The sequence below is a fragment of the Saccostrea echinata genome, unplaced genomic scaffold (assembly GCF_033153115.1).
Source record: "Saccostrea echinata isolate AGI-Se365-2 ecotype Australia unplaced genomic scaffold, CSIRO_AGI_Sech_v1 ptg000023l, whole genome shotgun sequence".
NCBI classification, from domain to species: domain Eukaryota; kingdom Metazoa; phylum Mollusca; class Bivalvia; order Ostreida; family Ostreidae; genus Saccostrea; species Saccostrea echinata.
This window is the reverse complement of record NW_026889772.1, coordinates 1,517,209-1,544,766: the sequence shown is the minus strand read 5'-3', so window position 1 is coordinate 1,544,766 and position 27,558 is coordinate 1,517,209. Positions and strand designations below refer to the sequence as shown.

Below are 27,558 nucleotides of genomic sequence, written 5' to 3'. Positions count from 1 at the left end.
TTATATAACAACAAAGCTTTATGATAAACGTGATGACTTTAACTAATTCCCATACAAGTTTATGTAGCAATATACCCTTATCACCTGCATATGGGGTATACATATCTCAGTTGATTCGATATGCAAGAGCATGCTCTACGTATGTACAATTTCTAAAACGAGGTAAGTTATTGACAAACAAGTTGATGAAACAAGAATATCAACAGTCGTTTAAAGTCATCATTTCGTAAGTTCTATGATCAATACAAAGATCTTGTCAGCAAATACAATTTATCCTTAAGTCAGCAAATACAATCTATCATTAAGTCATATGCAGACTGACGTTTTCCATACTAATTGTTAGGCCATTATTTACACATTGAATTGTAGACGGATTTTTCCGTTATTTCCCGATCATGACACGGAGCACGGTCGGCAGGGGATGCTTACTCCTCCATGGCACCTTATCTCATCTCTGATGTTTTTGGAGGTCCGTATTTGCTCTGCTCCCGATTTGTATTGTTTTAATGGACTTTGAGCTTGAATACTGTTCGTTATCTCAATATTTCACAATAACCATTTACCGGTATCTTAATATATTTTCTTACTTAGTAACAGTGTTGTTCTTTTGTTTACTGATACTTATTTAAAAATTAAAATAAATACATGACTTTATTTAGTTGTTTACTTATTTTGATTTTCAGATAAAAATCAGTAATGACAAGGTGAAGATAACGGACAGTGATCGATCTCATAAAAATCTACAAACAATAGAAATTTGTGAGTAGGGCATAAAACACGGACTCCTGGAAATTCCAGATGTTGGATCAGGTGCCTAGGAGGAGTAAACATCCCCTGTTGACCGGTCACACCCGCCGTGAGCCCTAAGTATTGATCTGGTAGACGGAACATTCCGTAGTCAAATTTAGTATAAAAACAAAGACCTAACAATTGGTATGAAACACGTCAACCAAAATATGACCCAATAGCTAATAAAGTCGTTACAACAGCCATAGAATGTACGAAATGCTGACCTTAAACGAGGTTGTTCAAAGTATCCCTGTATCTTGTCTCGGTTTAAAAATTGATCGTACTTAGAGCATGCTTTTGAGTATCGAATAAGATGGAAGTCGTGAACACCGTATGCAGGGGATAGCGGAATGTTTCTACATAAAAAAAGGAAAGTTGACGATGGAAAAGGTGAAATCTCGTTTTCATACAATTTAGTTGCTAGTTGACCCCTATGTCTATAGTCAGTGAAACATCCAAATATGAATGAGATGTGGCAGACTCTGTGGTGTCTGGTAACTTGCATGTAGTAAGTTATTTTGAACTTAGAGATCTTTATTGATCAAATACATTCACATGCATACAAGTTGCATTTGTTTTTTTTGTTTTTTTTTTGTTTTTTTTCCCCTTAATGCAATAACCATGAGATTTGCAAACGATACATTTTGTTTTAATTTTCTTGATTTCAGGACATTTCAGACATTGTCTCTCCGCGAACTATTTGACCTACTGAATATGCTGAATGACCTTGAATACACCGCTATGATATAAAATTAAACAATAAAATGCTTTCTTTGCAATTGGTTGTTAGTATGGAAATTAATGTCGCAGCTATTGCAGAAAAATACATAACCCGCGTAAGCGGGTTATGTGAATTTTTTCTGCCATAGCTGCGACGTTAATTCCCGTACTAACAAACAAAGATAGGCATTTTTTGTTTATATTTATATCATTATAAAAAAAAAAAACATTCAAATTAAATTAAATATGTTAAATATTGTATTATAGATGTGTATGTCATTGTATGTATAATTGATGGAACAGCCATTGCTTAAGAAATCTATGCTGGTGGCTTCCTTAGTATTGTTTATGGACTGATTAACGGCAATGATTTTTATAAGACATAAAGGAAATTATATTCAGTGGATGTAAATATTGTACGTGTACTTGTACAATTCCTCTTGGCGTGATATCAAATTTCGCATTGCTAAGAAGGCAGGGAATCTAGATCTTTATCATAAAAAAAAGTTATGAAAAAGAGGCTTTAACAGTACTATGTCCGTGTATATATGATGGCGGCGTCATGAGACCAAAATTGTAATGCATTCATTAGATAATTATGATGGAACATTTTGTGACTACATCAAGATACAAAATTCATTGCATTTTTTTTATTTCGACAAACTATGTTGCCGTTATTACCTTTTTTTTGGGGGGGGGGGGGTCGGAGTTTACACTACATACATACATGTATATACTGGTTCAATAATCCCCTGTTTGGTTACCTCAAAGGTTCTAGCTCCCAAAGTTAAGCCCAGTCATTTTACCCTTTCCTGAAAGTACAAACGCCACAATGATATTTACACAAGATACCATATCACTGAACCTGTCCAAGTTGACTGTAAATACAGCGATTCAGTGTCTTGCTTAACGCAGTACACAGGTACACTTTATAAACCAAGTTTTTCACCATCTTTCATGCAAACTGACATTACATGTATTGAAAACAGAACATGTTACTAATTTTTTAAATCTGTGCAAGTTGGAGATTAGTTTCAATTGTTTTTGTTGCATCTATTATTAGTCTACCATACCTGCTCCAACCAAATAAGGATTACCCAGGTACATGTATTTACTTGTATATGCATGTACAGCGATTAACTTCTATCAAATATTCTGATCCTCTGCTTTTGGTAGTCATTTAAACCATGACTTTACAGACATGACATAGAAAATGTGAACTTGCTCTCGAGTTACTCAGTATTATATCAGATGCAATCGATGAAGTTAAACGTACAAGTTCCTACATTACTTTTTACTACAGTCTGTGAGTCAATTGATGAATGTGTTTGCAACTTTCAGTAAACTTGAAATTTCTGTTCAAGGGTCAATATTATACACACCAATTTAAAAAACAAATTACATGCCATAACAAATAACATGTCATGTATTTTACAATAATTTATTCCAAATCATCAGAGGGAAAATGGTTAAAATATTTCAGTAAAAGTTCAAACCATCTTTTCCAATACATTCTTCTGGTAAGTACATGTACTTTAATGAATGACTAAAAATTTTAACATCTATAAATATATCAAAAATGTTTCATTTATTGAAATGGCACAAATTATTTTGCACACAAATGTGTACATGTAACAGCTTTCAATCTCTATTCCTATGAGAAATAATATATTTTCAGCACCTTTCATACTATATTAAGATGTGTAATTACAGTTTACCTTTATATTTATGTAGTTTTAATTTAAATCAACCCTGCAGAAACAATTCTCAAAATTTTAGTAAAACAAAATTAAGTCCCAAATGAAGTTTAAACTACACGCCCATATGGGGAAAGGACAAACCACTATGAAAATGACTAACAAACCACTATCACAAACTACTTACAAATCATTTTAACAAAGTACTAACAATCCACTATGACAAAATACTAAAAAATCACTTAAACAATCTACTAAAAGATCACTTTAACAAACTAGTAACAAATCACTGATAAAATACTAAGAAATCTTTTTTAACAAACTAATAACAAACCACAGTAACAAACTTCTAAAAGTACCTAGAAATCATTTTAACAAACTACTAAGAAATCACATTAACAAACTTCTTACACTTTACTTTAACAAACCACAAAGAAATCACTTCAACAAACTACTTACAAATCCCTTTAACAAACAACTAACAAACCACTTTATATAACTGCTAACAAACCATTATAACAAAATACTAAGAAATCACTTCAACAAAATACTAACAAACCGCTTTAACAAACTACTACCAAATCACTATAACAAAATACTAACAAACCATTTCAATGAACTACTGTAACAAACTACTAAGAAATCACTTTAATAAACTAGTACTACTAAGAAATTGCTTTAACAAACTACATTCAAATCAATTTAACAAACTTATACGTACAAGCCAATTTAACAAATTACTAAGAAATTACTTTAACAACTTATTAACAAACCAGTATAACAAAATACATACAAAACACTTTAACAAACTACATACAAAACATTATAACAAACTACATACAAATCACTATAACAAAATACTTACAAATTACACTTACAAAATACTTACAAATTACACTTACAAACCATCAAGACATCACTTATGCAAACTACATACAAATCATTTTAACAAACTATTAAGAAACCACTTTAACAAACTTCTTAACCATTAACAAACCACAAAGAAATCACTTCAACAAACTTATACTTACAAATTCATTTAACAAACTACTACCAAACCATTTCAACAAACTACTTACAAATTCCTTTAACAAACTACTAACAAATTCCTTCAACAAACTACAAACAAACCACTATAACAAACTATGAAGAAATCATTTCAACAAACTATTAAGAAATCACTTTAACAAACTACTAAGAAATCACTTCAACAACTTAAATCACTTTCACAAACTACTAACAAACCAGTATAACAAACAAACTTCTAACAAACCACTATAACAAACTAACAAATCACTTTAACAAATACATACAAAACATTATACAAACTACTAACAAAGCACTATAACAAACTACTAACAAATCATTGGTAGGAAATCATCAACAAAACACTACATTTCTTAACAAAACAAGACTTTATTGGGTAAAAAATCACAAATCTTTGAAAAAACAGTTTTTAATTGTTACTAATATGCAGTCACTTTTAAAAATTTGAATTTAATTTCCTGTTTCAAAGTATTTTAAATTCCAGTACTGACAAGTTAATCAACAGCTCCAAATTCCAAAATTAAAACACTGAATTCACATTATACATGTAGAATATATTATTTTCTGCAGTTCTTCTGGCTAAGGAGATGGAATTCTCAAGTCATTGGTCACTAGTACATATATTGTGTTCTCCAATCACATCTTCATAGAAATATTCGCAAAGAGGATGTTTTCTTATGCTTTAATACATGTATAACAGTTTACTGATATTTAAATATATATTCCTTGCCTTGTATATTCATGCAATTATATCTTCAATATTCTGTTCTTAAAGTCATTTGAATTGTTCACTAATCCTTAATTGAGCTCCTGTTTTGGTTTAATTAGATTATTTGTTATGATTGTATTATATATAATAGCACATCACTTTATTTAACGTCTATAAGAGAACATTTCGGAATTCTTCTGCATCAGCTTATATCCTGCATTTGAAGACTTTATTTAACCTCTATAAGAGAACAGTTTGGAATTCTTCTGTGTCAGCTTATATCCTGCATTTGAAGACTTCCTGGACATTCTGAAACAGAATAAATAATTTTATTATCATAAAATAATAAAACATAATAATAAAACATTACCATGTTTTTAAACCAACTTGATTCTGGGATTATTTAGGTGATCAGAGATCTCCAAGCTTGCCTTGCAGAATAAAAGTAAACATAAATTTAAATCAATGTTCAGTATGAAATCAAATTTCTTTACATGTATTTATTAACTTCCTCATTAAAGGCGTTCCATTAAATAACTTAAAAATACGTCATTTACAGTCTTGATCAAAGTGGTTTAGTATAATAGATCTATCATAAGATAAAACAACCATACAAGTTTAGTCCTGGTAATACCTAATTATTTTAAGCAGATAATGTTAAATGATTCAATTAGCTCCAAAAAACTTTTCAACTGAATCAAACTTTCTAAAATAGAGTTAAGTGAATATTAAGCAAGTTCACAAAATTATAACACCCCTACCCCCTCCAAAGCAGATTCTTTTAAAGTGCCTAAATAAATTTTTGTAAGTGATCTTGAATTTACTACAATGAATCAACCTATGGTCATGAGTAATCTTATAGTGTGCAGTATGAATTTCAAATTTTTACCCAAAAGAAAATTATGGACCAGACATGAATTATACATTTTTTAGGCAAGTGTTACTGAATACACCAAAATGACCATTGATCAAAGTTATAATACATCCCTTTAAAACATTTCCATAAGAGAAATAGACTAGATTTGAATTTTATATTTCTTTTCTGGGTGACCTTGATCTAGATCAAATATCCTTGGGTGAAGGTCATAATACACTTTCAGGACATACTTAGAAATATAGTGCAGTGCATTGAACCTTGAGGACTGCTGATTTGTGTCCAGAGTGACATAACAATGTTTTTAATTTGCTTTATCCAACCAATCCAACCAACTGATCCAATGCTTTAGACCAATACTCTCACTACTTCACTAACAAATAGTAAAACTGGAACCACACTTTCTATTTCCGAAATGTGATTTTTGAACTATATTGGTTTGACTTTTACTTGACGTTTTAAATATCTGGTAATGATTTTGCTTTAAGTCAGTTTCATCAATAAACTTACAAACATTGACTATACAGTTTAACGAGAAATTAATTAAAAAGGGAAGACTGAAAATAACTTTCGGTTGACAGAGGCACAATTAGGTAATAAGGATATACATGCACATGATATATAAACGACATTTCTGAGGATGAGAATATGCCGATAACATGGACCATGAGTATGACGTCAGCGGACGAGTTTAAGCTAATACTGAAAATTTGCAAGAAAAGGAATTTCTACATTTTGATAGCAACAAATTTAATGAATTTTATTATTTCTAACATTACAATGTTTGTTTTGAATAATAATTATCACAGTCAATGCATAATACCCCCCCCCTTCTCCCCAAGCCCTGCAAACTCATCACAATGTAAAACTATCTTTGGAAAACTAGAAGATGAAAATGGTTGATTCACTTGCAGTACACTTACTTTCTGTAACTTGATCATTCAGTTTGTCAGAATAAGTCAATATGATTCATTGTCTCTAATAATTATAAACCAAATTGTTTTTTTCTCTTTTTTTAATGTAAAACAAAATAAATTTTAGAGACAATACCGGTAGATATTGGAGGTAAATAAATGTTTTTTAAAATATGTAAAACTGTTAATACAAATGTACACTCATGCAAACTACAATTGTATAGTAAAGTGTAAATGGCAAAATATTTTTTGGGGGAGAAAAATTTCATGGGGGTCAATTTAGTAAAGAGCTCATACCATCAAAAATGTTGCGTCAACATATATAATATTTTTTAGCTAATTCTTTTTCTTATATGTTACTTTGTAAAAAGAAACCAAGGTTTTGAAGACCGAGTCCATAAAAATATTTAAATATGATTGAGATTGACCTGTGAAGCAATTTTTTTGTACTACATTTTGATACCTTAGCCTAACAAAGTGCACACATTTGAAATAATTCATACAAAAGAATGTGATTATATATGGTTTATTAACATGTTTCGATTCTATTTTGTGTATTTAAGTTGACTTTAGATTTTAATTGTTATAGAAAGACAAATTTGTGGACAGGTACATTTTCATAAAGTTCAGTATTTAGCACTTCAGGATATGTACTGCTGAGAGGCAATAGCAAGAAATATATCTAGGAAAAATCTTTAAAAATCTTCTTCTCAAGAACAGCAAAGCCATGATTGGTCATATTTATATGGAAGCATCCTCAGGTGGTGTAGATTCAAGTTCGAATCATGACCCCCAGGAGGGGAGGGGGTGGGGGGCCACAATGGACGATCAAAGTTATACATAGGAGTATGTAATATATAGGAAACTTTTATAAAAATCTTCTCAAGAACAGCAAAGCCGTGATTGGTTATATTTATATTGAAGCATCCTCAGGTAAGGTAGATTCAAAGTTATTCAAATCATGACCCCCTGGGTTGGGTGGGGTCATAATGGACGTTCAAAGTTATACATGTATAGTAGTATAAATAGGAATTTTTTTTAAAAATCTTCTTCTCAAGAATAGCAAAGCCTGCAGAATTGATCATATTTATATCAAAGCATCCTCAGGTGATGTAGATTTAATTTTGTTCAGATCATGACCCCCAGGGTTAGGGTGGGGCCACAATGGGTGATCAAAGTAATACATAAGAATATGTAGGAAAAATCTTAAAAATTCTTTAATTGTTTAACTAGAACTGTCCAAAAGGGACAAATACCCCCCGCTGGGTTTTTCAGAGAAAGCACCAAACCACTAATGTTTTCTAGATGTGAGAGGTGTTCACAATTTGCTTAAACATTTACAGTGAAAATTTAATTACTCATTATATTTGCATCCTCATAAAGTGTAGATTCAAATTTGTTCAAATCATGACTCCCACAGGTAGGGTGGATCCATAATGAAATTTCAAACTTGTAGGGGAAAAATCACAGTTAGTCAAAGAAATATGTAAGCATCCTTAGTTAGTGAAGATTCAATGTAGGGGAAAAGTCACAGATAAGTGTAGTCAAAGAAATATGTAAGCATCCTTAGTTAATGTAGATTCAATTTTGTTCAAATCATACACCCCCCTCCCTTTTAGGGTTAGGTTGGGACCACTTATGCATTAAAGCTTTTCAATACTGAACTGATTTTTGCTTTTTTTCTAGCCACACTGCTCGGCTGAGCAATGTGGCCCACAGGTCTCTTGTTTAGGGGAACTTAGCAATAATTTGCAGTGATGTTGTGTCATAAAAACACTAGTCAGTGACCTTGAGGTTGTAAAATGACCTTGGGTCATTGATGAATAGATATTTGACATACATTTATATACATATTTCATAATTATGATATTAAAAGATATTCAAAAATGACTCAATTGGAACAGAGACCTATAAACTACTAGTACATATATATATGACTGATGCTAGGTTCTTTTGAAACTATTAATTCCCAGTGGATAGACAACCATGGTATACTAGGTACATGTATGTCCAGGTCATTTTTTTTTCACAGAAAATTATATGGGCAAACTGACTTATATGTTTTTCATATTTACTTGCTAAATCTACCTGCATTTAAATCAAGTAATCCTTATACTTGATCAGTATATTAGATCAAGCCTATGATATACTTCCATGTACATTCATCAAACTTTATTCACTTGCCCATGGGCAAGTACATGTACCTTTGCAAAAATTTGTCACTCCCTGGGTGTAAAGTATTAGTATGCTATGTTGCAGATCAGGACAGGAATATCTAAATGATCTCTAGTATAAAGATCATGGCATGTACACCTTAAAGAATTTTACAAGCATTCTTTGCAAGATGTACTGCATGTATGAACTTCCAATGTTTCTCCATTACGAAATTATAGCCTGCATGGGCCTAAGTGCACAGACAGCCAGAAATGGCGATATACAACAACTTTTTAAAAAAAAGTATATATATAATTGAAGAAAATTTTTGGCAATTATGATACCAATGCTTTTTAATTTAATTATTACCACATCAAAAAGATATTTACATGTAATTACCTGTAAAAAGTAATCTTTACATTTCATCCATTTAAGTTGACACTTGCTCAGAGGTTCATTGCTGCCAAGTTGACTGCAGTACAATGTATAACAACTTAATGGTTTTGAGTGGTCCAATTATTCTGGCTTTTTTTCAAATATTGAGCCATTATTCCAATTTAAGCATGAGAAGCACCTACAAAAAACATAGTTTACATGAATGTAGATGAATATACAGGTACTGAATTTTAAGGTCAGACAACATGTTCCTCAAAAATATATAATTTTTCACAAGATTTTGTGATTGAAATTTTGCTACTTTAAGGAGTTTCCTCACAAAAATTACCAAGCATTTGTGCAAGATTCCGAAAGTATTTCCTATATATATATTTCCTACAGATATTAGAGGAATGTGTTGTCTGACTTTACTACTTTCAACAGCTCAATTAATGAAACTCTTATATTTTCTGACGTTTGAAATGAGGTAACTGTGTTTGGTCAAAGCACCTCTGTGTGCCATAATCACAATATCCATATAAAGGTAGATTACTTGACCTGTTAAATTGGTATGCATCCTAGCCCAAGAAAGTCATACTGATTTGAATCACATTTTTATATCCAGATCTAAAAACCATATTTTGAATGAAAATTTCATGAGGATGCATACAAATAAAAGAAATAATTTTGAAATTGTTAATAAGCACTTTAAAATCTGCACTTATATACTGTTTTGCTCTGAATTCAATTGATACAGAGGCCCAAGGGCCTTTAAAGTCACCTGAGTAGGATACAAGACTAAGAAGGATCCATAGATTGAGTATAAAATAAAACAAAATGAACTGATAAATGAAGCTTTGTTTCCAAATTGCAAGAGAAATAGGATGATCATCAACAATATAATTAGTACTCCATAACAAATATTTTAAAAAGTAGATCATTTACTTGCCTGTACTTACCCCAATTTGTCACTTTCATCATGCAGACTAAACATGACAATAAAACTTGAGCACTTTTCATTGCTATTAGTACATCAAAGCTTTTCAGGTCTTAAAATCCAGGGCTCTCACTCAACTTTTTGGGAATGAGGCCAGGGCCGTAAAAATTGGGAAAATAGCGACTTTTTGGGAAATTTTGGGATAGCCATTTTGGGATAATCATGATGTATTGGGTTTCTGGTCTTTGTTATAAACTAAATTTTTGTTTTGCAATACAGAGGAAGCAAGTTTAGTTATTATATATCCAACTATAATTTTCTTTAATTTTGGGAGAAATTACCATTGAGAAAATTAACACATTCAATTGGGAAAAAAGGTACTTTTTTGAATTGGGAATGGGGCCCTTGAATGGCCCCAATTAAAGACAATTGAGAGCCCTGAAATCAAATGCCTGGGCTTCCCATTTGGGAAAAAAATTAGCTGTTTCTACTTTTGCAAGGCATTTATTGACTTAATATACATTCGGTCAATCTTTGTTATAAATCAATTTAATTTCCTGCTGTCATGAACTTAAGTTTTCTTTTTATAATATTTAGAATTATGTGACATTATGGAAAATGGCAGCCATTTTAGAGCATGTGTTTTTTTAAAGAATTTTCTTGAACACTGATCCTGATAGACATGTGACTGAGCTCGGCCAATTTTTTTAGCAATAAAGTTTCATATTGTCTTTTGGGAATTTTCTTTGATCAAATTGGGAAATTAAAGCACATATTCTTTTACATTGGGAATGGGGCCTAACAGCGGCCTCCTACCAAAAACCTGTAAACTCAGATTAGCCTCTATTGATCTTTAACTTACATTTAACATGTTTAATGTATTATACATGTTATGATAAGTATTATTTAAAAAGTTCCTATATGTAAATTTTTTATTCAATTGACCTTTCAATTATATTTTCTACTCTATAATATTTTTAATTATCAATCGATCTGCAAAGAAAACTTGCCCCCTTCCAAACACCTAATGAAGTACATGCTACTGATTATGTTGCTTTCAAGCATTTTCAAGCAAATCTATATGGAGTGATGAACAAATCTGTAAAAAATGACACCATTTAGGACAAAAAGTTGTCTGGTTATTTTTTTTAAATTTTTTTTTTTTTAATTTTTTAAAAGCTGCCTCCTTATTGAAACGAGAGGCCCATGGGTCACAATACTCATCTGAGTCAATATGGCCTTGATTCTAAACTATCTGAGGATGCTTCCATATTCATATGACTAATCATGGCTTTGCTGTTCTTAAGAAGAAGATTTTTAAAGATGTGTGCCATCCTACCTTGGGGGTCAACTGATTTAAATAAACTTGAATCTTACACTACCTGAGGATGCTTCTGTATCAATATGACCAGTGATGGATTTGCTATTCTTGAGAAAAAGATTATTAAAGATTTTTTTCATATACATGTATATTCCTATGTAAAACTTTGATCTATCATTTTGGCCCCATCCTAGCCCTGGGGGGTCATGATTTGAGCAAACTTAAATCTACACTACCTGAGGATGCTTCCAGACAAATATGAATTATCATGACTTTTCTGTACTTGAGAAGAAGAATTTTAAAGATTTTTCCTGTGCATTCCTATGTAAAACTTTGATTGCCCATATTGGCCCCACCATTCTCCCAGGGGGTCATGACTTGTACAAACTTGAATCTTACACTACCTGAGGATACTTCTTTATCAATGTGAGTGACTGGTAATGGCTTTGTTATTCCTGATTTGTTTGTATATGTTTGATTCTATGTTGTTTAATGTCCCATTCGAGAATTTTTCACTCGTATAAAGACGTCACTGGATGACGGTGAAGGGCTTCAAATTTAGACCTATATTCGGCATTCAAGGCCATTGAGCAGTGTGGGTTCTTTATCATGCCATCACCTACCCTGACATGGGACCTCAGTTTTTAAGGTCTCATCCGAAAGACCCTTGACTTTCACTTCTAGTGCTGAGCGCTTGGTGAAGGAACAGTCACTAGCTTTATTACGTCTTAGGTTTAACCCGAAGAAGTGAACCCTTGCCTCTCGTTTACGAAGCCAGCATCCTACCACTAGACTATGGTGACCAGTTCTGTTATCCTTGAGAAAAAGATTTTTAAAGATTGCTTCATATATATATTAATTTCATATGTAAACTTTTGATACCCATTTTGGCCACACCCTAGCCCTGGGGGTCTTGATTTGGACAAATTTAAATCTTACACTACCTGAGGATGCTTCCATATCAATATGACTAGTAATGACTTTGATATTCTTTGAAAAAAAAAAAGATTTTTAAAGATGTTTTCCTACATACTGTACATGTATTCCTATGTAAAACTCTGATCCCCCATTTTGGTCCCAAACTATCCCTGGGGGTCATGAAATTTGAATGTTCACTACCTGAGGGTGCTACCATATCATTATGATTAATCATTATAAGCTTTGTTGTTCTTGAGAAAAAGATTTATACAGATTTTTTCCAAAATATTCTTTGTAAAATTTGATCCCCCCATTGTGGTGCCACCCTGCCCCCAGGGGTGATGATTTGAACAAACTTAAATCTACACTACATGAGGATGCTTTCATATCGTTATGACTAAACATGGCTTTGTTGTTCTTGAGAAGAAGATTTTTAAATATTTTTCCTATATATTCCTATGTAAAACTTTGATCCCCATTTTGGCCCCATCCTACCCCCAGGGGTCATGATTTTAACAAACTTCAATCTATACTACCTGAGGATACCCTCATATCAATATGACTTATCATGGATTTGTTGTTCTTGAGAAGAAGATTTTTAAAAATTATCCCTATATATTCCTATGTAATTTAACATAGATTCACCATTGTAGCCCCATCCCTACCCCCAGGGGTCATGATTTGAACAAATTTAAATCTACACTACCTGGGGATGCATTCTGATCAGTATGATTAATCATGGCTTTGTTGTTCTTGAGGAGAAGATTTTCAAAAATTCTCCTTATATATTCCTATGTAAAACTTAGATCCCCAATTGTGGCCCCACCCTATCCCAGGGGGTCATGATTTGAATAAACTTGACCCCCTGGGATAGGATGGGGTCTAGTAAATTAAGGTTTCTGATAAGTTTCAACTTTTCTGGCTCAATTGTTCTTGAGAAGAAGATTTTCAAAAGATGACACCAAATAGACTAAATATGATCAGAAAAGCTCACTAGCTCAGATGAGCTAATAAGTTACACCCCTCCTTCCATTATCATGCTTATTGAGAAAATTTTAATGCCCCCCCCCCCCCCCCCAAAAAAAAACCGCTTTTGTCATTTAAAAAAAAAAAGTTTGATATATAATTTAGGATCGGTTTATGCATATGAATTGTGAAAATACATAGTTTTTAATCCTCTGGTTTGGTTTTTAATTTATTTTAACATGCCAGGACAGTAAAACCCTTCCTTTTGAGTGCACAAAGTATTTAAATAAAAATTTAAAGCATAATTTATGAAGGTTATCTTTGACAAATAGAAGCTGCAAAATGTCCAACAAAGACATGACTGGAAAGCACCATGCCAATTATCCTGACACTCTATTTGTTTTGTGCAAATTAACGAAGAAGTGAGAGAGAGCTAAGGATTCAGAATACATCAGTATTGTTCAGTATAGAAAGACAGACCCCCCCACCCCTCCCACCCCACCCCTTTCTGAAACTACTAGGTGGCAATTCCAATCAAACATTTTTTTAAGGATGGCATTTATTTAACATTTATTAATGCTTCAAAGAAAATTTTTCAGTATTTTTTTTTTCTGTGAAATAAATTAAAGCTGGTGAAAATACAGTCATTTGACCAGTTCTGAATTTTGATCAGTTCCGAATAATTAATAACTTAAGAACTGATAATTAGAAAATTCAAAAAAGTAAAAATAAATTTATACCTATGGTATGAAGGTCTATTTTTGAAGGTTTGAATTACGTGAAGTTTTTGATTTTTCGCCGACAGTTTGGGTTCGCTATCACACTTGAAACAGTCAACATATTTTTACAGTGCAACAAATCTGAATCACCATGACGTGTTTGTCTGCAGAAAAACCTCTGTAAAGACACCAATTTTTCACATAAAACAACATTCCAGCTATGAAAAGTAAGTTTGATATAATATATTTAATGAACACCAAAAGCTTGCCGAAAATAATCTTACAGTTAGATCACCAGAAGATATCAGAATATTTTCGTGTTGTCATTTTACTAGTTCCAAATACCCATTATAAACAGTAAAATATTTTTTGTTTTCTGTTGAATATAAAGCTGATATGGGTTTTTTTCTGGAAGTATAATAGTTTCTTTCAATTAAGATTTAAATTACTGGGATAATCTTGATGAAAGGAGTCTGTTTGAGCTTCATCTTATATGAATTCCTATTAATTATTTAAAATCAAGACAAGTCAAGTAAATTTTATTTAAAGTTGGCTTGTATCCCACTATAACAGATTCCAATATAACAGATTAACATGAGCTGTGATATAACTCTTTAACCGACAAAGAACTGATGCTTAAATGCAGATGATAACAAAAATAAGTTGCAACTAAAAACTTTGTGAAAATTTCAAATATAGGGTCTGTAAATGATTACATAATAAAAATTATAAGTGTGGATATAGTTAAGGTTTCTGCCTTGAGTATATTCCATACCTAAATATGACTGAGGAAATTCGAAATGTGTATCATCATGCAAATGTTATATTTCATCTCATGTATCATGATACAAGTGTTCTGAAAGAATAAAGAGCTTGAATATGTAGTTCTACATTGAAAACAAAGCTTGTTGATACATACCTCTGTAAAATCCTGTCAAAAATGAATGGTTAATTTGTCCACAATCACAAAATTATTTTCCCTCGTTTTGTACTCTCGAAAAATGACGTCATATGGGACGCAAATTTTTAACAGTTCTTATATTTCTGAAATGAAGACTTTAGAAATACAAGGAGAAGGGAATATATATAAATATATATTTTTTTTTTTCTAAAAAAAAAAAAATCATAAATTTTAGGTCACCAAAGGTGGTCCAGAGGGGTCAACTATAGGTCACCCCCCCCCCCCCCTTGTTTTCTTCTTGCGAGGAAAAACACACAGTTCAGTTATGAGCTCTATAGATCAATAGAAGAAGTCGTAAAATATGACAAAGAACACTCCCCTCCCCTTTACGTAAGGAGAGTCGTATGAAGGAAATAAAGCAGCCCCCCCCCCTCCCACAATATTTTTTTTTTTCGATTTTAGAGAAGTTGTTTCGGTTTTAGTTTTTTGCTTAGGCCTATCCAAAAATTTCAGACTAGGATACTTTTTTTAAGTGGGTGTGGACCCCCCCCCCCCCTCCACTCTTTTCCACCTCTTTGAAAAATTCCTGGATCCGCGTAAAGTCACAGGAAGTTTCCTATATGATAATGCTGGGAGATAAATATCACTTAGTAAAAGGATTTATCATCCTCTTGTGTTTCTCATAGATTATCATTATACATACAAAATCCTTTTTCTAACAGTATTTTATCAATCCGTACGGAAGGAAGGAATTCCATGGCCTTCTGCTAACAGACAAAGTATGATGATAAATTTCTTTTAGTAAAAAGTGTAAGGATCGGGTGCACACACACACATACACACCCTCACACACACACATATATATATATATATATATATATATATATATATATATATATATATATATATATATATATATATATATATACACACACACATAAAATTATTTATTTTGTGATGACAGAATATGAATATTAGATTTATATGTTGGGACGAGGGCAGATTATAGTATACAATTATGGACTTTAGTGTAGGTCGATATGTAGATATTAGGACCCTGTCATGTGATATTGACCAAATACGACGTCACTAGCATCTTCTTTTCTTTTGTGGGAAATGTGTCCACTGCGAAATCTCTATGCCGTTCTTGAGACGACTTGTTGAAAATTCTCCTTATTTACGGTATAAACATGATTAGCAATTATTCCCCTTTATGAAAGCAAACTGAATGGATCCAGTTCTCTGTTTTTCTCTAACATTACCTTCAGGTCATTTTCCAGAGATCTTGATTTATGTGTTGCTCTGAGCTCACAGATTCCTGCTTCTTCATCATAGTGATTGACTACAGATTCTATTACTGGTGCAGCTTTAGATATTCCAACAATACCATTAGAACCAAGTCCTCTGAAAAGCTTCTTTAAAAGTTTTACTTGATTCGCTTTTTCAATGTCTGCTGGTTTGTTTTTTCCAATGCGCCCACTTTTTTAATGAATGAAGCAGCTCTCACTTTAATGGACACCTTTGCAGAAAGCAGAATTTCAGTATTCAATGCCTTCTGAAAGATATGTTGATAGCTCTGAGTGACAGTAAAACAAAGAAATCATTTTTTGTGTGAAAGGCCAGAGGTGTTCCGGATGATGACGTCTTATGTTAGCGCCATTTCCATAAACGAAGTTTGAAAAGCGCATAATTTTAACAAAGAACGTTTAATTTAATTTATCTACTATCCGTATGCAACATCCATACAATCAAGGTGAGTTTATTTTTTTGTGATTTTTTTTATACACACACTTTCTAAAGAAAGTTCGGGTATATTGTTGTTACTCTGGTCCGTCCGTCCCTCTTACTCCTCCTTTATTTTAAGCTGTAACAATTAATTCTTTAGAATATGATAGGTGATGTCCTGTAGATGTGCAAAATGGTTTTAGAATTTCAATATAACCCTGGGGGTTAACTGGGTTAAAAAAAATGACGTTTTTTCTACAAAAGCCTGGTTCCCAGAACTCCTACATTCTACAGTAGCCTAATCATCTTTTGAAAGATGATTGGCGGTGTCCTGTAACATGGTTTCGGAATTTTCATTTTCACCCTAAGGGTCAAATGCGGGTCGAAAATGATGTTTATCTACCAAACTCTGGTTCCCAGAACTCCTCTTCCATTTTAAAGAGTAGCCAAATCTTCTTTTGGAAGATGATTGGTGGTGTCCTGTAAATGTGCAATAAGGTTTCGGAATTTTCATTTTTCATCCTTGGGGTCAAATAGAGGTCGAAAATGACTTTTATAAATACAAAAACACCCTATAGTTCCCAGAGCTCCTCTTACATTTTATGCAGTAGCCCATTTATCTTTTGAATGATGATTGTTGGTGTCTTGTAGATAAGCAATAAGTTATCGGAATTTTCATTCTCACACTGGGGGATCAAATGGCGATCGAAAAATAACTTTAAAATTTTTTACATTGTCCCCACGTTGGGCGCCATTTGTTACCGGGTTCACAAAGTAACAAATATTGTTGGTGTTTCAATCCTTTATATATCCAATATTCAATATTCAATATTCAACAGTCCAATATATGGTATCAGACCCTTGTTATATATACAGCAATTCAGCTACATGTACATCATATCAAGTGGATCTTCTATGGATAAATAAAGTCCAAGATCAATATATCACAAGAACTGAATGACCAAACTGATCATTCCAGACTCAATTTGAAAAATAATAATATTAATAGAAACTTCAAGATAAAAATCACATGACTTAAACTTTCAGCCAACCAAAACAAGAATTCAATGATCCATGAAAAACTGACCAGAACTGGTATGGAAATCCATTTCTGACATATTTAAATAGAATGAGAATAAATTTATGGAAAGCTGTTACTGTAAATGATAAATGTTTTAAATTAAATTTATTTTATAATCTGTTAAAATAAATCAACTCACACACTACTACATACTCCCCCTCGTTCAATAAATGACTTCCATGTCATTTCATGCTAATCATCCTGGTAAATGAAAACATTAAACATGATTTCCCTGAATTACATTTTGAAAAAAAAATGTTCATATATCAGCAAACATCCATTACGATTTTAAAATGATTTGTAAAATTGCATCGGTAGAATTTGGTGTCTCTAATTACACCACTCTTAATTAATTGCACAGCATAATCTGCTTTTTCTCTCCACTCACGATCTTTTGTTATAGAGGATTTCGACACAAATTCACCTGTAGTCATCCACTTTGGCTTTCCTTTCTTTCTGATTGAACGCCTAGGGACTACTTCCTCTTCATCAACTACTTCTGCTGCTTCAACTTCAGTGTCAGTTTTGACTGCAGAATCAATTTCCTCAGCCTCGGCTTCAACTTCAGTGTCAGTTTTGACTGCAGAATCAACTTCCTCAGCCTCGGCTTCATCTTCAGTGTCAGCTTTGACTGCAGAATCAACTTCCTCAGCCTCGGCTTCATGTAACTCATCATCATCAATATTCCCTTCATCAACATCTGTAGCACTGTCTTCATCTACAACAGTATCTTCAATACTATCTTCAACAGTGTCGTCCATACTCTTTTCAACACCGGTGTTTTCTGTTTCATCTATCTCACCAATTTCTGTATCTGAAGCGCTTCTTTCTAATTCTGTAACAACATCTTCTGTAGAAAACTGAACATCTTTGTCATGACTGGATGAAGTCAGACTATCCTCAGTAACTACAATGACTTCTTCTGAATCATCTTTTTCTGATGAGCTTTCATGAATTATAGCTTTAGATTTTGTTCTAGGCTTTGGAATTGGTCTTGTTTTCCTTTCTGTTTGTGTTGAAATCTTTGTGGAATTAACATTATCCTCCGATATGAATCCGATAGGAAATAAAAGGTTCCTGTGTAGTGTTCTTTCCTTGCCTTGACCATTCTGCTTCTTCACTGTATAAACAGGAATCTCTGGATTAGGCTGTTTTATCACTACATATATATCATCTTCCCATTTATTGGCCAGTTTATGCCTGCCATCAAATGCTACGATCTTTACAAGAACTTTATCACCAGGTTGTACCACTGTTCCTCTGGATCTTAAGTCATATCTGTCTTTTTGTTTCTTCTGCGCTCTCTGTATCTGTTCTGTGGCCACTCTGTATGCTTCCAATAGTCTCTCTCTTAAATCTTGAATATATTTGGTATTAGGTTTTTTATTTTCTTTTCTTGTTAAACCAAATGCGATATCCACTGGTAAATTTGGTTCTCGCCCAAACATGAGGAAATAAGGTGACTCTCTTGTAGATTCATGTTTAGTACAGTTGTAGGCATGTACCATAGTTGCAACATGTGATTTCCAGTTCTGTTTCTTGTTTGCATCTAAAGTTCCAAGCATATTTAATAGAGTGCGATTGAATCTCTCCGTCATGCCATTGCCAATCGGATGATAGGGAGTAGTTCTGGATTTATCAATTCCTGTTAAGTTACATAATTCTTTGATTAAGTTGCTCTCAAAATTTGCCCCCTGGTCCGAATGAATTCTTTGTGGTATTCCATAATTTACAATAAAATAGTTGAACAAAGTTTCTGCAGTAATTTTTGCTGTTTGGTTTCTGGTCGGTATAGCTTGCGCATATCTGGTGAAGTGATCTGTTATAACTAAAATGTTTTCATAGCCTCCTTTAGATTTTTCTAGCGAAAGAAAGTCAATACAAACAAGTTCTAGGGGTTGAGTTGTCTGAATGTTCACTAGTGGTGCAATACTAGGTTCCTTTTTCCTCTTGATACACTTTTGACAGTGGCTAATCCAGTTGTCGATGTCAGTTGTCATTCCAGGCCAATAGAATCTGTCACGAATAAGGCTGGTTGTTCTGTCTCGCCCTTGATAGCCCATTTCGTCATGTAATGCTTCTAGTACATTGTTAATATGTAGTGATGGCATCATGTCTCATATTCATCTGAAGATCTATCTCAGCTGGGCATAAAGTATTCTGCTCACAAGATATTGTTTCAATATATGGAATGCATATCCTATTACAAATAGATTTGATAGAATCTGCTGAAATGTGAGTACTATCTTTTGATGTGGGTAATCTTGATAAACTGTCTGCATCCACATTACTTTTTCCTGGCCTGTATATGATTTCAAAATTGTAGACTCCAAGAGCAGCTAGCCATCTATGTCCCGTAGCATCCAAATTAGCTGTGGTTAACACATAAGTTAATGGGTTGTTATCTGTGACTACCGTAAAGGTGTTTCCGTAGAGATAATCATGGAATTTATCACATAGAGCCCATTTTAACGCCAAGAATTCTAACTTATGTGCGGGATAGTGTTGTTCAGACTTTGATAAACTGCGGCTGGCATATGCAATAACCCTCTTTATCCCATTCTGCTCTTGATATAAAATGGCTCCAAGTCCTGAACTGCTAGCATCAGTGTGAATTTCAAATGGTCGATCATGATCTGGATAACTTAAAATTGGTGATGTTGAAAGTTTCTTCTTTAATGTTTCAAAAGCTGCTTGTTGTTCATTTCCCCAAATCCATTCTTTCTGCTTTACTGGTTTCTTCTTGGTTTTCTTCTTATTGTTGATTGGCATAAGTTCAGTAAGAGGTTTTGAAATTTGGCTGAAGTGTTGAATAAATCTTCGGTAATAACCTGCAAATCCAATGAACTTTCTGACTTCTTCAGGACTAGTTGGAGTAGGCCAATTGATGATCTTTTCAATCTTTTCTGGATCAGTCTCTACACCCTCTTCTGATATAATGTGTCCTACATATTTGACTTTGGTTTTAAAAAATGAGCATTTCTTTGGTGATAGTTTTAAGTTGGCATCTCTGATCCGATCAAACACTTGCTTCAGTCTTGTTAGGTGTTCTTCAAATGTAGATGAAAAGATGATAATGTCGTCTATGAATATGCAACAGATCTTCATGTGCAACTCTCCCAAAATATCCTGCATCAATCTTTGATAAGTGGCTGGCGCTCCTGTCAGACCAAATGGCATTCTGTTGAACTCGTACAGTCCAAGTGGGCCGACTGTAAAAGCAGTGCGTTCTTTATGAGGTTCGAAAATTTCTACTTGATGATATCCTGATTTCATATCGATGACTGAAAAGTATTTGTTGCCTGCCATGGAATCTAAAAGTTCTTCAATACGAGGTAGTGCATATGCATCTTTCTTTGTTCTCTTGTTTAACTGTCGAAAATCAATGCAAAAACGAAGAGAGTTGTCTTTCTTCTTGACTAATACAATGTTGGAAGACCATGGAGAATGAGATTTTCTAATAATGCCAGATTGTAGTAATAATTTCAGATGTTGTCTAACTTCGCCTATCATTGATGGTGGAATTCTTCGATAACGTTGCTGGAATGGATATTCATCCTCTAACTCAATCCTGTGTTGTACTGTTCTTATATGTCCAACATCAGTATCTCCTGTTGAAAATATATCTGCATAATTGTATATCATATTTCTTCCTCGAACAAGTTCTTCCTTTGTCAAAGTTTTCTCATCTATGGTGATTTTATCCATTTGTTGTAGTGATTCATTGTTAGTAGCATGGATGGAGTTCTGTACAATGGATACTGGTTGTATTTCACAGATAATAGCCTTCTCTGGTATTGATACAGTTCTGGTTGTTATATTGCTGATTTCTACTTCTATCAAGTTGCTGTCCATGTATCTGTACTCCATAAGAGATGGTACAATATCTAAATCCTCAGGTACTACTGATCTTTCTGTTCTCTGTAACATAGCTGCTGTATGGTGATAAGGAATCTTCTTGTCCAAATATCCTGTCAAAGTTATATTACTGTTTGGTGGAATAATGATTCTCTTTTGTGCATTTCTCACAATGGCCAACTTTGAACTGTTTCTCTGCAACTCTTTTTCTCGTAAGTGTATGGATCTAAATGTAAGGTACCATTCGGTTGTCAAGTTAGATTTCTGTAGATATTTTTCACCTTCTTGTTGTTGAAGTATTTCCATAATCACACCCAAGACATTCGTTCCAAGCAGTAGGGGTACTGAGTTGTTGTAATTACTCTCTGGAATGACTAATAAAATGGCACTAAATTTATGTCTGATTTTAGGTACTTCTAATTCAGCTTCAATGAATCCTTCATAGGGTAATGATTTTCCATCTGCACATTCAATATCAAGTAATAACTCTAATTTCTGGATAGGAATGTTGCTCAAATTTTCTTCATAAAACTTTCTGCTGATAGTCGAAACGGTTGATCCTGTGTCTAAAAGTGTTTGAGTTTCTATTTTGTTGATAATAATACTGGTTTCTGTAGGTTTACCGCATATTCCAGGTGGTAAATATTTAGCCATTTTTGCAATCAAAGGGTCCTTAGGTTGTTTGTCTACGGCCGACCCTAGCGCATAGACAGCATCTAGTTTAAATTCTTTCCATGGACATCAGTGTTGGCACGACATCCTCTCTCGATGTGTCCCTCTCTTCCACAACGTCTGCAGGTAATGCTAGGAAAAGTAAAATGTTCCTTACTGCTTTGCTTCGTTCGAGTAAAATCATTTCTCAATCCTCTACCCCTGTAGGTCTGATCTCGATACCGTGATCCTCTGAATGGTGTTCTAAATTTTGATCTACCTCGTTGTGCAGTCTCTAGATTTTCTAATCTGTGTGTAATTTGCTTTAATACTCCTTTTATCTCATCTGATGATGATGTATCTTCAACAATGGCCTTCTTTGATAGCTGTTTAGAAATTTTCCCTTCACTTTCTTGTTGATTTTCTTTATCAATTTTCCTCAATGCTACTCGAAGTGAATCAAATGAGTGGTATTTCTCTCGCTCATAGTGTGTAATGTCTTTCAAATCTGGTCTTAATCCTTTCCATAGCATATCATGTAGCATCTTGTCAGAACTGCTTTCAAAAACTTGACCTGTCATTATCGCTCTTCCCAGAATATCTTCCAATCTGCAGCTCCATTCTGTGATGTTTTCAGTCTGTTTCTGCCTTGCACCATAGAATTCACTAAGGATAGATTCTTTCTCATCTACGTCTCCATAAACACTTGTAAGTTTATCCAATATTTCTGGAATCTTTGCTTTAGGTCCAAGTCTCATTACAGTCCGTCCTGCCTCGCCCTTCAATGATTTTCTAATTGCCTGAGCAATTGCTTCTTGTGAATGGGTTTTCTCAATCATAAGACACTTGACTTCATACAGCCATAGGTCAAATGTAGTAGCACTCTTTCCTGTTGGATCTGTTCCTGAAAATGTACTAATGGCAGGAGGATGAATATAGGTAGTCGTTTTAGGAATGGCACCAGCATTCGCACCAGTTCCAGGTTCAATCTTGATTTCCACTTTCTCTTTTTCCAGGTACGCTTTCATCCAATTGATTAATTCTTCTTTAGAATCAGCTTTTGGTACTACTTCCATACCCTGAAGGGTTTCAACTAATTTCTGGTATTCCTCTGGCGTTCCCATTTTGTACAGTTATGTAGGGTTATTTCAAAAGTTGATATGGACAATTGTTCTTGAGGGTCTGGTGGTTAATATTGCTTTTACATTGCTATTTTAAATTGTATTTTACTCGACTAAATGTATTTAATTAAAGTTTAATTTATTTCAATTTAGTATAGCTATTTAAATTTTATTTTATATCCTGATAAATTTATTAATAGCTGTCTTTAAATTTAATTTGATTTACTATCAAGTTATTCCAAGTTCACTTAAATTTAACTAAGTTTTAAATCAACAATCAGTTTTCAATTGACACCAATTGAAAACTTATAAAAAAAAAAAAATAAACTCAATGTAAATGACACACCTCAGTTGGCAATAACCCAAATAAAAATAAACACCAACTGAACTAACTTTGTACTACTTAATTAATTCCTCTATATATGACACCTACAGACTGTATCTGATACTAAACTCTTATCAACACCTTGTAATTAAATAGCAATATTCTTCTTTGCTTGTAAAATATTTCTCAAGTGAAAAAAAATAAATTCTAATAATTGCTTTCTAAATATGTACAAGTTGGTTCTCAATCAGGAAATACCAGGCCTTTTGTCAATAATGTAAATTCAGGTTACTTCCGGTCAAGGTCACTCAACTTCAGAGTAGATAATCTTAGCATATAAACATGCTCATATTGCACCAAAAAGTTGTAAAACAGATGCTTATATATTATTACCTTCTAATGCACACACACACAAAAATATATCAGTTCATGCAAAAGAAAAATCAATCTATATGTATACAATATAGTGTAGACCAATATCTACACACACGGTCAAAGTGTATGCTAAATTATCAATATAAGAAATGTCAAATGACAAAGTCTTTCCTGCAAGTTTGCAAGCAAAAATCAAATATAGACAAAAAAAATAAATTTAAAAGTCTTGAACTTTATCCATAAGTTTAATCATTCGGTCTTGTTGTCCACCAGTTCACTTACGTTGTAACACACACTGTAAGTTAATAAAACAGTACCTCAAATTCAATGTGGTTCACAGTTTACATGTGGAACTTCCGGAAATTCAGCTAAAGGTCACTTCCGTTTGAAGACCATGGCGAATGACGTCACTTTGCGGGAAAACTCCTGGCGGATGAATACCGAAATGGCGATTCGTTCACAGTCGTAGTCGAAGTCGAGCCAAAGCCCCACGTTGGGCGCCATTTGTTACCGGGTTCACAAAGTAACAAATATTGTTGGTGTTTCAATCCTTTATATATCCAATATTCAATATTCAACAGTCCAATATATGGTATCAGACCCTTGTTATATATACAGCAATTCAGCTACATGTACATCATATCAAGTGGATCTTCTATGGATAAATAAAGTCCAAGATCAATATATCACAAGAACTGAATGACCAAACTGATCATTCCAGACTCAATTTGAAAAATAATAATATTAATAGAAACTTCAAGATAAAAATCACATGACTTAAACTTTCAGCCAACCAAAACAAGAATTCAATGATCCATGAAAAACTGACCAGAACTGGTATGGAAATCCATTTCTGACATATTTAAATAGAATGAGAATAAATTTATGGAAAGCTGTTACTGTAAATGATAAATGTTTTAAATTAAATTTATTTTATAATCTGTTAAAATAAATCAACTCACACACTACTACACAAAAACACAATGGTTCCACAGAGTTCTTGTTTCATTTTACGCAGTAGCCTAATCATCTTTTGGAAGATGATTGGTGGTGTCCTGTAGTTGTGCAATAAGGTTTCGGAATTTTCATTTTCATCCTAGAGCTTAAATAGGGTCGAAAAATGACGTTTTTTCTTTCTTTTTTACACAAAAACACCCTGGTTCGCAGAACTCCTCTTACATTTCATGCATTTGAATGATCATCTTTTGGATGGGTCAAAAAGTGACGTTTTTATTTTAAAACAAAAACACCCTGGTTCCCAGATTTCCTCATATATTTCATGCTGTAGCCTAATCGTCTTTTGGAAGATGATTGGTGGTGTCCTGTAGATGTGCAATAAGGTTTCATTTTCACCTTGGGAGTCAAATAGGGGTCGAAAAATGAGGTCATTTCTGCATTTTTAATCTATTTTTAGTAACCATGTCAACATCATTCATGAAAATCAAAAAGTGATAAAACCTGAGTTATGTATACTTTTTTAAGGCTGATTGCGCACAAAGTCATTGAAATTCAATCAAAAGTATAGGAGGAGTAGCGGTTTGAATGAATTTCACAAAAATATCTTTTTTACTTTTAAACCATGGCAACAGTGTTCAAGGAAATCAAACAATGGAATAAACAGAATTATGTATTTTAGTATAGTCTACTTGCGCTCGAAATATTAAGGTCAAGATCTAGTAAATGAAAGGTGCCTACAGATTTCTCAAATTTGAGCAATAAATTCCTTTACTGATGTTTTATAACTTAAGCTTTGTCAAATAGGGTGTTTCGGGACATAATTTGTAGGTAAACAAGATGAAAAATCATATTTTAAACTGTGATTTTCAATAAGAAATTAAGAAAACCAGTCATGAATATGGGAGTTTTTTGATTATCAGACAAAGGAAATGTATCCATATTGCCTACAGTCTCTCAGAAAACGGCAATTTGTATGTTCTTGGCCTCTTCTTTGAAATAATATCAAATTTAATATAGGTATCGGGATTACTTTTCATATGATTTCAAATTGAAATCCATGAAATACTTTATTTTCCTCATAATTCTATTAGAGCCGTAAAGTACGGGAAAAGGAAAGATGAAATGGATTATGACGTCATAATGGATCTAGCACCAAAATGTTAGTCTAAAGTCATTTACTAGATCTTGACCTTAATGAAATCCAGGATCAAAGCTGTAGTAGGAGTAGAGTTTTGAAAGAACAAGTTTGATTCTACACTATGATATGAAGCTTTCACATAAGTTTAATTATTTTTCTTGTCCAGTGGTTCTTGAGAAGATTTCTTTCTTATACATTCCCATGTAAAACTTTGATCCCCTATTGTGGCCCAACCCTACCCATGGAGCCATGATTTGAACAAACTTTAATTAACATTATGTGATGAATTTCACATAAGTTAAATCTTTTCTGGCCCTGTGGTTCAGGAGAGATTTTTGAAATATACCATTCAATGTTCAGCATTGGTATCTCCTCTTGAAAGAGGGTGTAATCTTTCATGTATAGAATTTTAAATCCCTTTCATCCATGAATACTTTGAGGCAATTTTATTTAAAATGTCACAGTTGTTCTTGAGAAGATGAAATTGAAAAAAAATTGAAAAAGAAAATTATATTTGATTATAAAAATTTCATGCATTGTTTTCAGAATATTTCAAAGCTGAAAATGTATACCAAGTCACCAAAGTGTGTTTTAAAAACTGCACATTTTAGAAACAGTGTGATTATAAATATCTATTTAAGATGTTTTGAAAAGGAAAAACAAGCTATACCGGTATAACTTATTCAGCCACAGAGCTCAATCAATTTTAAGATGCAAAACCTGTTCAATTTTTGAAGTATTTATATCATCATTCCTGATTCAAGGGAAAACTAGGAAAATGACCAAAAGTCTATATCTATTGACTTATAAACATATACATGTATGTTGTGAGAAGAGTAAATAATAAAGAATAAATAATAAAGTCAGAAGTAGGGTTAATATTTACAAATTTTAGGAGTTTTCAACAATTAAAACAAGCAGAGATAGCTCCTTCCCATTTCCCCAATTCCAAACACCCAGTTTGTTCATGTATGCAAACCAATACTTTGTTTTGATACAAAAAATGTGAATATATTTTCAATTTCAATTTCAATTCAATTTATTGATTCACCAAACATGTTGGCATACAACCATGTTACAAACAAAATGAAAAATACAGTGTGTTTTCAGATTACTAAAACATACTAAAGTACATACATACATGCAAGTGAACAAATCAGTGAAGTCAGCTACATTTACAACTTGAAGTTATACATAATCATTATGCAAATAGTATAAACAGTATAATATGGAAAGAGATAAACTAATTATATACAAGTTTAATGGTGAATCTCTCTTAATGATTT

The 27,558-nt window shown here is 33.0% G+C and overlaps 1 protein-coding gene and 1 long non-coding RNA gene across 2 annotated transcripts; both read right to left on the bottom strand.

Moving 5' to 3' along the window:
- Window positions 1-4,818: 4,818 nt before the first annotated feature.
- On the bottom strand, window positions 4,819-15,097 carry LOC133191332 (uncharacterized). The gene is made up of 4 exons (XR_009721674.1): window positions 15,060-15,097; window positions 9,304-9,478; window positions 5,201-5,271; window positions 4,819-4,895 (listed from the first exon to the last, which is right to left on the bottom strand). It is a non-coding gene; the product is annotated as an uncharacterized LOC133191332 (long non-coding RNA).
- Window positions 15,098-22,421: 7,324 nt separating this feature from the next.
- On the bottom strand, window positions 22,422-23,480 carry LOC133191581 (uncharacterized). The gene has a single exon (XM_061327328.1). It carries the CDS (start codon window positions 23,478-23,480, stop codon window positions 22,422-22,424), a length of 1,059 nt encoding a protein of 352 aa, XP_061183312.1.
- Between the last annotated feature and the right edge of the window lie 4,078 nt (window positions 23,481-27,558).